Source organism: Yamadazyma tenuis, chromosome 1 (assembly GCF_029203305.1).
Source record: "Yamadazyma tenuis chromosome 1, complete sequence".
Taxonomy (NCBI): domain Eukaryota; kingdom Fungi; phylum Ascomycota; class Pichiomycetes; order Serinales; family Debaryomycetaceae; genus Yamadazyma; species Yamadazyma tenuis.
Genome location: NC_089461.1, coordinates 1,535,771 through 1,548,496, shown reverse-complemented (window position 1 = coordinate 1,548,496; position 12,726 = coordinate 1,535,771). Strand labels below are relative to the sequence as shown.

The following is a 12,726-nucleotide window of genomic DNA, read 5'->3' as shown; positions in this document are numbered from 1 at the left end:
CTCAAATCGTGGCAAGTGCACTTGAATATAAAATTGCTTTCAAAACACTGGACTAAATCTCGTTTTGTGTTCGTAAATCTCTCCATGTTCAAGAATGTTTTTTTTTTACTACCATGGCAATTGCCGGCACTTTGATTGCTCAGGAGCCATGATTAACAACCTGTTTACTGTTTGAGGAAGTCCTTGGTAGGTGGCCGTACAAGGACAACGCCCTTAGCTACATACATCCAGGATGTGCATCGCGGACTCCGGATTTGTCTAGGAAATTGTACCTGTGTATGTACCCGGTGATTATTGGCCCACCTTCGTTGGGTGGCCAATGTTTCACTTTTTTCCCCGGTTCAGGCACACACTACATTTGGGTTTCCAGTTAATGTGAGGTTAGATATAGGCGACAAGATACTGAAAAGTTAAACCCGATGAATTAAGCTTTGTTCTAGGTTTGGAATCGGCTAACTCTGGAAGTTGCATGTAGAGGTCCCGTGAGTTGATAATTTTAATTTGAATATGGCAATGTTTAAAGGTCTGGGCTAATACCCGTGGAATATTAGACTGTGTGTAGTCTTCAATGCGAACTTGCGTCGTAGCACCGTGGTTTTGCTAATGGGCCATCGAGTTGTTTGTTCCTAATTGATCTGATTGGGCACTACTGGAAGTATCCTTTAGACCAATCCACTTCGTGTCTGGACGAATTCCAACCTATGACCCTAAGACAACTGCTCGTGATGGTAAGATTGAGGTTGGCATGATGTTCCGGAAATTGCTAACCTAGTTTTGCTACCTAATGCGGACATAATACTTGTGTCTCAGTTTGCATTTACGTAATTCACTACTTGATTGCTAAGTACAGTTGATCTCATTTCTGAGCTGCTATTTCAGGCAACAGTTTGGAAATTAGTGTCTTTTCCTGGTATCTTGGATGACAGCAATATCACGATTGTGAAAACGCAGGAATTAGATCACAGCAACAGCTAGGTTATGAGTTTGTCTATTTTCAAGATATTCTCAGATCTTCGGTCATATAAAACTCTACCGTAACAACCAGCCACAAACTCTTTACATCCTGATGAACCATTTAAGATCTGCTTTGTCAAGTTCATTCTTATCACCATCTTACTGGGAAAAAGCACAAATGGAAATTGAACAAAACCGTCAATTGGTCAAAGGATCCCCGGCAACTATTTCCAAGTATGTCTACAAAGATATTCAACTTGTGAAAGAACAGATAAAAGCATACAATTCACAAAACAAGGCATTCACTCGGAACATAGTGCTCTACAAGCTCTTCAAGATGATTGAAAAATCCAATACAGACCTGCTCAATGCCCTTAAACAAAAACATAATTACACCACCAATGTTACATACTACAAACAGCTTTTGCAACTAAACAAGCGATTCTTGAGAGAATACGATGACGTTTTGCTGATGATGAAAAATGACCACACAAACGGCTTATTGTCCAAAGCTAAAGCTAAGATAGCATCATCCAGCACTGCATCTCATGTCTATAGACCTTTAGATGATGTTCCCGACGATTTAGTTGACCCTTTGTCGTACGAGGTATTTCAAGATCCTGTGGTGACTCCTGGTGGGATTACCTACGAAAAAGCTATCATTCTAGACCATTTGGATCGAAATGGAAACTTTGATCCCATCACTAGGGAAACTTTGAAGCCGGCTCAATTATATCCCAACTTAGCGGTGAAAAACTCAATTACTAGCTTAATTGGACAGAGCAGTTAAATAGGTAAAAATATATGCTTCCTCTAGATCTATGGTTGACATGGGTCACTGGATTGTTCGACACGCGCGTTAATATCTACCACCATCTTGGGTCCCCTGTCGCGCCAAAATGTCTTGCGTCTTCGCGATGAGATGTCTCGAAAAAAATTATCATCATATCTATCCATAATGAGGAACTTGGTCATACTCAACAAAGGAAATATCGTACCTAGTTCCCAATACTATCCTGAAACAGGGCCAGAAAATGTTTCGTATAAGGCTGTGTTCGATGTAGTTTCCGACTCCATTACTTTTGCATTAACTTTGATCAATGAAGGCATCATTGAGATCCAACAGTACTTAAAGACAGGAGACGTCAACTTGTTGGCAAATTTTCCTATTTCAGACCCAAATTCTTCACTTATATCATTCACACACTTTGTCGAAATGTCCCAGTTGATTTTAATTTACGACAATGGAGATATCATCCTGATCACTTATGATCTTAGTAACTTGGATCCCGATAGTTCAATTATTGAAATTGTTGGATCAATTGACGTGGGGTTGAAGACTGCCAGCTGGTCCCCAGATGAGGAAACTTTAAGTTTATTGACTCAAGAAAACAACTTGATTCTTCTTTCGAGGTCTTTTGAACCCATTGTAGAGAAGATGTTGAATCCCAATGATATCAAGATTTCTAAAGCCAAACACGTCTCAGTGGGTTGGGGGAAAGCTGAAACTCAATTCAGAGGTAAAGGAGCCAGAGCTTTGGAAAGAGAAAAAGAAGCGTTGAAACATGCTGGATTGGATCTTAAAGATGACAGTTCTCAATTTAGAGATCCTACTGTTGCCCAAATTCAACAAGGAACTATTTCCGAGTTCGATAACCTGTCTTGCAAAATCAGCTGGAGAGGGGACTGTGAATTTTTCAGTGTTATTACGAAGGAGGAAGTCATAATTGAAGATACGGACGAAATGTATGCCAGAAGAGTCATCAGAGTGTTCAATAGGGACGGAGAATTGGACTCTGTTTCAGAAGCTATTGATGGGTTAGAACATAACTTGGCCTGGAAGCCACAAGGCTCCCTAATTGCCTCTACTGCCAGACATATCACAGAAGAAGGAAATGCCCAATTGGATGTGATATTTTATGAGAGAAACGGATTGAGAAGAGGCGAGTTTAATACAAGATTAGATTCTAGTTTCGAACTGATTTCGGATATCCAGTGGTCTAGTGACTCAGAATTATTGGCTTTTCAATTGTATGATAGAGTCCAATTATGGACAACCAAAAACTACCATTGGTATTTAAAACAGGAGATATTTGTCAACCAGACTAATGAGTTTAACACGGTTCTGTTCATTCAATTTCACCCAGAAAAGCCTCTCCATTTAATGATTGGTACGTCTATGGAAGGAGTTTCTATTGTCGATCTTGCCTACAAAGTTAGTTCTGGACCAACTATCTTGGGAGATGATATTGGTATTTCTTTGGTGACTGACGGTTCTCAAATCAAATTAACACCTTTCGGAATTGCCAATGTTCCACCTCCAGCATCTTTCAGAGAATTGGATATTGGGTCTTTCAACATCAACGACCTGGCTATCAGCAAGAATAACGAATATTACGCTCTATCCACTAGTTCTGGAGACGTTATTTTGAGCTATATGAGGGTCAATCTGTTGAAGAGTAAACACCCCAAGGTTGTTTCAACTATCAGCAGGTCCGAGTTTCTAGGACCAGATGAGTTTATCAAACAAGTGGCATTTATCAACAACTCACTTTTGGGAGTTTTAGTTGACGGAGTGAACTACTCCAAGGTCATAATTTACGATGTTTCCAACTTAAAGAATGCAGTATTTTTGGATGCTTTTGACTTTGAAACCAAAGTGGTTTTGATCAGAGCTAGATCAGACTTCAACGCATTGATCTTGGAGTCGATTACTGGTTCAGTCTCTCAGATCGATGAGTCGTTGACTATCACAGATGTGGTAAGTTTCCCACAATTATGCCGTGATCTAGAAGTTGTGGTTAATGCAACGGGAACTTTAACAGCTTTTGGAATCTCGGCCAATGGTAAGTTGTTCGCCAACGACACCCAAGTGGCCGTGGGTGTTACTTCTATCAAGGTGACAGAATCTCATTTGTTGTTCACAACTGCCCAATCCAAGCTTTGTTTCATACACTTGGATTCTGCCACTGATAACTACAAATACGATATTTTCAACTCTGAGTTTGAGAACCAACTTGTTGATGAAAGAATACGACAAATCGAAAGAGGTTCTATTCTCGTATCGATAATACCTTCAACATATTCGGTGGTTTTACAAGCTCCAAGGGGAAACTTGGAAACCATCAACCCAAGAATCATGGTGTTATCGGGAGTTCGTAAGTTCATTCAAGCCAAAGACTACAAACAAGCATTTTTGGCTTGCAGAGTTCACAGAATCGATTTGGACATTTTATATGATTACGATCCATCATTGTTCTTAAACAACTTGGAAAGTTTTGTCAAGCAGATTGAAAAAGTGGACTACCTTGATTTATTTGTCTCTGGGTTACATGAAGAAGATGTCACATTAACCAAGTACAAAGATACTTTGAAGGAATCAGATAATTCTGAGTTGATGAATGAGTTTCAAGCTCTACAAGTTAATGGCATTGAAAATCACCGAAAAGTCATAGAAAACAAAGACAAGAACATTTACAACAAGGACTCTAAGGTTAATAAAGTGTGCGAGGCGGTTTTGGCAGTTCTTCAAAAACCGGTATACTTCGACAAATATTTGCAAACCATCTTAACTGCGTATGCATGTCAAAAACCACCAAACTTGTCAGACTCCTTGAAATTGATCGGAACATTCAAATCTGCTGAGCAAATTGAACAATCAGTAATCCACTTGTGTTTCTTACTGGATGTTAACAAGTTGTACAATACTGCATTGGGATTATACGATGTCAAATTGTCATTAGTTATTGCGCAACAGTCTCAAAAGGATCCAAAGGAATACTTGCCTTTTCTACAAAACTTGCATATTCAACCCTCAAAGAGAAAGGAGTTCTTAATTGATGACCACTTGAAGAATTATGAGAAGGCCCTTGACTGGTTGTACCAATTAGGAGACAAATCTAAAAGTGAGTTTGATGACTATGTAATTGAGCACACATTGTATAAGAAAGCCTTATACATCTACAACTACGAAAATAACAAGGAAAGGTACAACGAGACCTTGCACATGTTTGCCCAGCATTTACGTAACGAGAAGAACTATGCCGAAGCTGGGTTCAGTTTCGAATCGTTGGGAGAATTGGAAGAAGCTCTCGAATGTTATATTTTCAGCAAAAACTGGAAAGAAGCTTTATCTATTGCTACCAATCCTTCTTTCGCCGAAGATAAGTTAGTAGAGTCTTGTGAATCATTGAGTGATGGGTTAGTACAGGATCACAGATACTCGGAGGCTGGGTTCATTCAGTACAACTTTTTGAATAATGTCAATGAGGCTATGAGATTATACTGTAAGCATTACAACTACGATATGGCAATTCTTTTGGCAGTCAAAGAAAAACAACCCGAGTTAGTGGAAAGTATTGTCGACTCTCAGTTGAATGAAGGATTTGGTTCTGTGGCCGAACTTCTTGCTGACTTCAAGGGACAATTGAACTCCCAATTAAGAAGATTAAGAGAGTTGAGAGCGAAGAAGGCCGAAGATCCATATGGCTTTTATGGAATTCCAAATGAAGACCTTGATGTCCCTGATAATGTGTCTATTGCTCCATCTGAAACATCTACAGCCCCATCCTTCTTCACCAGATATACCGGGAAAACTGCTGGGACTGCCAAAACAGGTGCATCTAGAAGATCTTCTAAGAATCGTAAGAGAGAAGAAAGGAAGAAGGCCAAGGGGAGAAAAGGTACTATTTATGAAGAAGAATACCTTATCAGGTCAGTCGGGCGTTTAATCGACAGAATGGAACAAACTCAGCCTGATGCCATTAAGTTAATCGAAGCGTTGATCCGAAGGAACATGAAAGAAAAAGCATACCAACTTCAAAAGAACTGGCTCGAGTTGGTGGAATTCTTGAAACAAAATTGTGAAGAAATTTACAAGATGGAAGAAAGAGACAGAGAAAGAATCGATGATAGTGGAGAAATCTACTTGATTCCTGAAATTCCTGTTCCAAAGATAAATGATTTCCCCATCAGCCATACCCTAGACTATTAAGCTGTATTCAATGCACGATATTAATATACATAGACCGTACGTTCCATATGCTTATGCTTTAACCAAAACAAGCACATATCTTTAGCGTTCCATTAATAGACATTACATGACTTTGCGATAAAATTATGGTATAACTAGATTAAACAGCATCAAACATCTAGTTTTCTTCATTTTCAACTGCGAGAACTGGAAGCATCATTATCCCAGTTTTCACCGCATTTGTAACCGCCAGCATCTTGGCGGTTCGATAAGCCATTCCCTTATCTGGGAACTTCTGAACGTTGGATTTCCCACTGCTCTCCAACACAGTGCCGTCTTTTAGCGTTATTAGCACCTTTGCCCACGCCGTGACATTGTACTCAGTCGCGTCTCCAGGTATAGAAGATTGACAATGATCCACTTGTTCTTTGACTTCCAAGCTCAGCAACAGCGTAGACCACCCTGCAAATCCAAATACTTCATTAGCCAAACTCATAATCCGGTGATTAGGAAGCTCATATGACTTGTTTGTACTTCGTGTTTGCAACATCTCAAGTCTCGCTTGAAGAGTTCCTATTTTAGACTGGCCCCACAAAGAAGCGACTTTCAACAAAGGAGTTAAGTCTTCAATTTCCTCTTCATCTTCACTCCGTAGAAAGTCTTCAATTTCAGGTAGGTGAATGTGACCTGTGTTGTTGAGCACAAACTTATACTCCAGCATGAGCTTTAAACTGCAAAATAATTCGCGATGTCGATTTCTCAAAGACAAACTTACTACGTCTACTAAGAGCGGTTGGGGCCAAATGGATTATCTTAATAACATCTTGAGCCAAAACAACCTGAAGGTGCACCTGGTGGATGAAGCCATTCCAACCTTGTGCAACCGGCTTCAACATGCCACGCTTTCCTCCGATAGGCGCTCGGCTATTTTAGGGTTAAAGAGCTTCAGTAGACAATATAGAGAGTTGGTGGTGGAGTATGGTTTGCGGCCATTGCTCTTGGCATTGAAGAAGGACTCTGATAACTCGGCAGTGATACGCCCGTTGTTGGAGTGTATTTTGATTTTGTTGATCCGAGGTGAAGGTGATGAGGATATGACTAGAGGTTGGATCTCGCAACAGTCTAGGATCCAAAACGGTAAATACCCCAGCCCATTATTACTAGAGGATATTTCTTATGATCAATTCTCTTTGTGGATCTCCGACGAATTGACCAAGGATGGAGAAATGATCCTGGTGGTTTTGGACATTATGGCGAATGACAATGATTACCATGTGAGGTTGTACACCATCCAATTGTTGGAGTCTTTGGTATCCACCAGATCTGTAAAAGTGAAGGACTGTTTGCTCAACATACCGACGGGGATTTCCACCATTGTATCTCTTTTGTCAGACCCCAACGATCCTGTGCGGAACGAAGCTATTTTGTTACTAATGGCCATCACCAACAACAACTTTAATATCCAAAAGTTGGTGGCTTTTGAGAACACTTTCGATAGGCTTTTTGCAATAATCGAGGAAGAAGGGGGCATAAGGGGCTCTGTATTGGTGCAAGATTGCTTGACATTGATAACAAACTTGTTGATTTATAATGCCTCCAATCAGAAGTTCTTCTTGGAGACTCAAGGGGCCCTTAGGTTATCAGAGTTATTGGGTGAACCCTTAGAAGATGAACAGTTAGTCGAAGAGAATGGTGGCGAAGAAGAGCCTTTTCTAGCTACACCACCGATGATTTGGACAGAACAAAGAGTTCACAATATGATGATTGCGTTGGATATTTGCAGAACTTTTGTATCTGAAGCCAATGATAACTTGAAATCTAACCAAGATAAGTTGAATCTTTCGGGTATCTTGTTCATTGTATTGCGATTAGTATTTGCTCCTGAAACTATCAATGAGATTAGATCGTTTGCTCTACTCACAGCAGCTGATTTGATAAGAGGAAATAACGAGATCCAATTGCAGTTTTCTAATATCGATATTCCATACATAGACCCATCCTTACCCACCCAAATCCAGTCGTACGAGAAACCTTTACCAATCACTGTGGCGTTGTTGGACTGGACTTTGTACATCAATTCGGTTCACTGTTTCAACATTAGGTCTGCTGCTGCTTACTGTTTAAGAGCTTACTTCACTGGGAACCTGGAAGCTCAAATAGCTTTTCTCCAGGATCAGATTAACACATATAAGACCCCTGAAACTGAAACTACCGAAGAAAATGGAAATTTGGAAACTCATGAGAACGGTCGTACCAAAGGAATTGCCAATGGAAACAGTCCGCCTCCCGATGCTATCCCATCTCCAATGGGAAATATATTTTCCACTCTTATGGACTACAACTCTGAAATCAACTTGAATCCTTATAGAATTTGGTTTGCTGCTATTATCTTGCTTTACCTTTTTGAAGACAATGATGAATGTAAAGAGCTCTCCAGAAATGTCAAGACAGGGGATGAAAGTTTAGGTGAAGAGGAGCTCACTTGTGTTGAAGCAGTATCCGGTTTGCTTGTTACCACTTTGGAGAATAACGACCCTCGTATTGCTATAGGTTATTTGATGTTGTTGACTACTTGGATGTACGAAGATCCAGTTATTGTTAATGAATTCTTGAAGGATAGTTCAATTGTTCATTCCATTTTGACCTTTATCACCAATAATTCTTCCGAGTCCTCAGAGATTACAAGAGGTATGTGCACTGTTTTATTGGGTGTGGCGTACGATTTCTGTATGAAAGATGCTCCAATACTGAGAGTAGACTTGCACTCCTTGTTAGTAAAGTCATTAGGAAAAGATAACTATTCTTTGAAAGTGAAAAAGTTCAAAGAAAGCCCTGAATTCAGATTATTTGAAGAAGATTCATTTCTTTTTGCCCACCAAGACGAAACCGGATTGCCTGACGTATACTTTGATTCCATTTATGTTAACTTGGTGAAAGATAATTTCACTCGGATCAAAAGAGCGTTGTTTCATGACCCCAACTTTGAACCACAAACCAAGATTTCATACGAAGAGTTCGAGGAACTTGATTTGAAGTTCAAAGATTTGTACAAGGAATATGAGGAGGCTAAAAAGGCTACCCAAGAGCATGAGTCAAATTTAACTAAAGAAATTGATCAACTAAAGGCTGCCAGGGGAGAGCTTCAAGTGAAGTTCGATGAAACTTCTTTAAACCACAAAGATCTTATTGAAAAAAATGCTCTCACAATCTCTGAGTTGGAGCTGATAACAAACAGATTTAACGAACTATCTCAGAAAAAGTCAGGACTAGAGAAATCATCCACTGGCTTATCAAAGGAGCTAGAGTCTTTAAAGAAGACATTAACTACTTCAGACGAGTCAATCAAATTGTTGGAATCAAAATTAGAGCAAGCTGAGGATGCTCGTAAAAAGGCCGAAGAAGGTATCAATAAGATGAGCCGTGAGCTATTCCATTTGACTAAGGACAAAGAGGATCTTTCTTCTGAAGTCAAAGTTCTCCAGAAGGAAATCGAAAAGTTGAAGAAAGAGTCAGAGAAAGCGACTATAAAGAGTAATGGTCAGATTCAAAAGTTCCAAGACGAGAACAAAACTTTGCAAGGAAAGATTTCCAAGTTGGAGGCAGACTTGATTTCCTCCAAATCTATGTCTGAAGCTCAATTGAAAGAAGTTAAGGAGAAAATCTTGGATGCTGAAGGTAACAACGAACATCTCATGGATAAATTGAGGTCTGCTGCAACTGCTTTCCAGGAAATGAAATTGGCAAAGTCTGATTCGGATGAGAGAGTTTCCCTACTTGAAACTGATTTATCTAAGAAGCAGGAAGAAGTTGAAGATGTCACTCTCAAGTTGCGAGAATCACAGAGTAAATTGGAATCGTTACAGAAGGAATTGGATGAATTTAAGTCCCTGATTCAAACCAAGAATGACGAGAGTTCTGTGTTAGTGGAAAAGTTGCAAAGCTTAAATAAAGAACTCGAATCTAAGAACAAAAAGTTGGATGTTGAAATTCAGGATCTAAAAACTAGATTTGTTGGTCTTGAAGAAGATTTTGATGGATTGGTGAAAGCCAATAGAACACAAGCTTTGAGCTTTGAGACAGAAAGGACTGAGCTCCAAAAGAAGATAAAAGAGTTGACTGGCGAACATTCTAAGAGCCTCGAAGGTTATTCAACCCTTGCTGCTGAACTTGAGGAGTGGAAAGAGAAGTATAGAGTCTTTGAAGCCACAAGTCAGAAAACCATTGAGGATAATTATTCACAAGTCAATAGTCTCAAGGATATGCATTCAGAAGAGCTTGGTGCTTTGAAGGACAAGTACGAAAGTGAAATCACCTCATTGAAAGATCGGGTCACTGAGTTGAGTACTAGCATTGATGAAGAATCTCAGAAGGCTTCAAAGTTGAACGAAGAACTTGTAAGCATTGGGAAGCTTCACGCCGAAAAAGAAGCGTTGTTAAAGGAATCTAATAGACAAGTGAAGGAGAAAGAAGATTCATTTACTAACTTAAAAACAGAATTGAATCAGAAGGTTGCTTCCCACGAAAAAGTCATCAAAGAAAAAGAAGATTCTTTAAATGAATTCAGAAAACAAGTGGAAGAGAAAAAGACTTCCTTGAGTGAGTTGACGAAGCAGTTGGATGAAAAGGTTGATTCGTTTAGAAATACCATTGGCGAAAAGGACTGTTTGTTGGACGATTTGAAGAAACAAATAGAAGAAAAGGTTGAATCACACAGCAAGGAACTCATGGAAAAGGAAGGGTTATTAGCCAGTTTGAAAACCGAATTTGAGGACATGCGTATAGCACATGCTAAGCTTATTTCGGAAAGGGATCTCGACCTTTCTAAACTCAAAGAGGATTTAAATTTGCTGGAAAAGAGTGTATCAGATCAAACTGCTAAAGTTAAAGCTATTGAAGCGGATTTGTCAAGTAAAACCAAAGAACTTGGAGATAAGCAGCAGACAATTACGGAATTGGAGAAATCTTTGAAACTGAAAGAAGAAAATTTGTATGAGGCTGAATCAAAATTGGAATCTGAACTCAAAGAAAGGAAGGACTTGGAAGAAAAGTTGAATAAACAGAAGTTACTCTCCGAAAAAGCTTTGGAAAAGAACAAAACGACAACTCTGAAGTTGAACGATTTACAGTCCAAATACGATGATGAGACTCGCAAGTTGAACGAGAAGGTTGCTACTTCTGAGGAGATTATTCAAGGTCTTAAGAATGACTTAGAAGAAAGATTAAAGGAAGTACAAAAGGATAGAGAAATTCTCAGTCAAAGCTCCGAAACGGTTGTCAAAGAGTACACCGATAGAATCAAGAAGTTAGAGCTCTCCATTTCGGAACTTAAGACAAATCATGAGACAAAATCCAAAGGCTTGGTATCTGAAAAGGATCTTTTGAATGACAAATTAGTAAAATTAAGAACAGAATACGAAGATTTCAAGGTTAACTCAGAATCCGAACAAGCGAACCTCAAGGACTCAACTGAAGAACAAGAAAAGATATTGGCCAACTTGAAAGTGGAACTTGATTCAAAATTCAAGGATTTGGCTGCCAAAGAAAAAGAGTTAAGAGATTCACAACAGAGTATCCAAGAACTCAGCAAAAGTCTGGTTGAAAAAGAACGCAGTTTGAAGGAGAAGGCTGATAAAATTAGTGCATTGGAGCTGGAGCTAGCTAATATTACAGCTAAACATATCTTATTAGAAGAATCCCATGTTACCCTTTCAAGAGACCTGAGTGAGGCACTTCAAACAACAAAAGAATTACAAGAGAAATCACAGAAGTCTGTAAATGATTTAGAGCTACAAAAGACCGAACTTTCATCAAAGATTTCGAAGTTGGAATCTCAGGTGACCAAACTTGAAAAGGATAACGATACGTTGAGGAGTTCATCCGATTCTGCTTCGAAAACCAACGAAGAGTTACAGTACATTAAGTCCAAAAAGGAGGAATTATCCACACAGTTCACCGACTTCGAAGCTTCTCACAAAGCTTTTGAAATTGAGAGCAATGCTCTTTTAGCTTCTAAAGAATCGAAGATCAAAGAGTTGGAAAAGCAATTGGTTGCAGTGAATGCTGAAGTGGAGAAACTGGCTGCAGCTGTTAAGGAAGGCGAATTGAAACACACAAAGACCAATGAAGAAACTTCAAAGGCTCTTAAGGATCTACTGGAGAGAATCTCTGAATATGAAAAGCAAATTAAAGAGTTACAGGATGCAAAAGCAAAGAGTGAAAAGGAGTTAAAGAATACTAGAATAGAGAGTGAAAAGGACCTCGAGGAACAGAGCAAGGTAGTAGTGGAATTGAAAGCTGAATTGGAAGCTTCGAAGAGTGCTGCTGAGACTTTCAAGGCGGAATTATCCACCTCAAAGGCTGCGGCTGAGAGTCTTCACACTGAATTAGCAACTTCAAAAGCGTCTGCTGAAAGTCTCAGGGCTGAATTGGCTACTTCGAAGATATCTTCTGACACTCTCAAAGCTGAACTCCAGAAACAATCGAAAGCTGACAAAGACTCTTCTGAGACACTCCGAACCGAAATTGACCAACTCAGAAAACAGTCTGAGTCTACTCAAGCTGATTTGAAGAAACACATCGAGTCCTTAAAAGCCCAATTGAAATCCAGTACTAAAGAAACTGTTGCAAAGTCTGAACTCGATGATTTGATGCTCTTGCTTTCTGAGATGGAAGACAGTAAAGACAAATACAAGGCAAAATTAAAAGCCTTAGGAGGAGAAGTTAGTGATGACGATGATGACGACGACGATGACGAAGAGGATGAAGACGAAGATGATGATGACGTCGAATAAAAGTTTAAT

The 12,726-nt window shown here is 39.4% G+C and overlaps 3 protein-coding genes across 3 annotated transcripts; all 3 read left to right on the top strand. All coding sequences in view use genetic code 12, as the record gives it.

Moving 5' to 3' along the window:
* Positions 1-1,066: 1,066 nt before the first annotated feature.
* On the top strand, positions 1,067-1,744 carry PSN45_000742 (U-box-domain-containing protein; the record flags this gene model as incomplete). Its single annotated transcript, XM_006688142.1, has 1 exon — positions 1,067-1,744. The coding sequence occupies one exon, from the start codon at positions 1,067-1,069 to the stop codon at positions 1,742-1,744; it is 678 nt and encodes a 225-aa protein (XP_006688205.1).
* Positions 1,745-1,912: 168 nt separating this feature from the next.
* On the top strand, positions 1,913-5,947 carry ELP1 (Putative elongator complex protein 1; the record flags this gene model as incomplete). The annotated part of the gene is made up of 1 exon (XM_006688141.1): positions 1,913-5,947. The coding sequence occupies one exon, from the start codon at positions 1,913-1,915 to the stop codon at positions 5,945-5,947; it is 4,035 nt and encodes a 1,344-aa protein (XP_006688204.1).
* A 698-nt stretch (positions 5,948-6,645) lies between these two features.
* On the top strand, positions 6,646-12,717 carry USO1 (Vesicle-mediated ER to Golgi transport protein; the record flags this gene model as incomplete). The annotated part of the gene is made up of 1 exon (XM_066157509.1): positions 6,646-12,717. The coding sequence occupies one exon, from the start codon at positions 6,646-6,648 to the stop codon at positions 12,715-12,717; it is 6,072 nt and encodes a 2,023-aa protein (XP_066013606.1).
* Positions 12,718-12,726: the final 9 nt, after the last annotated feature.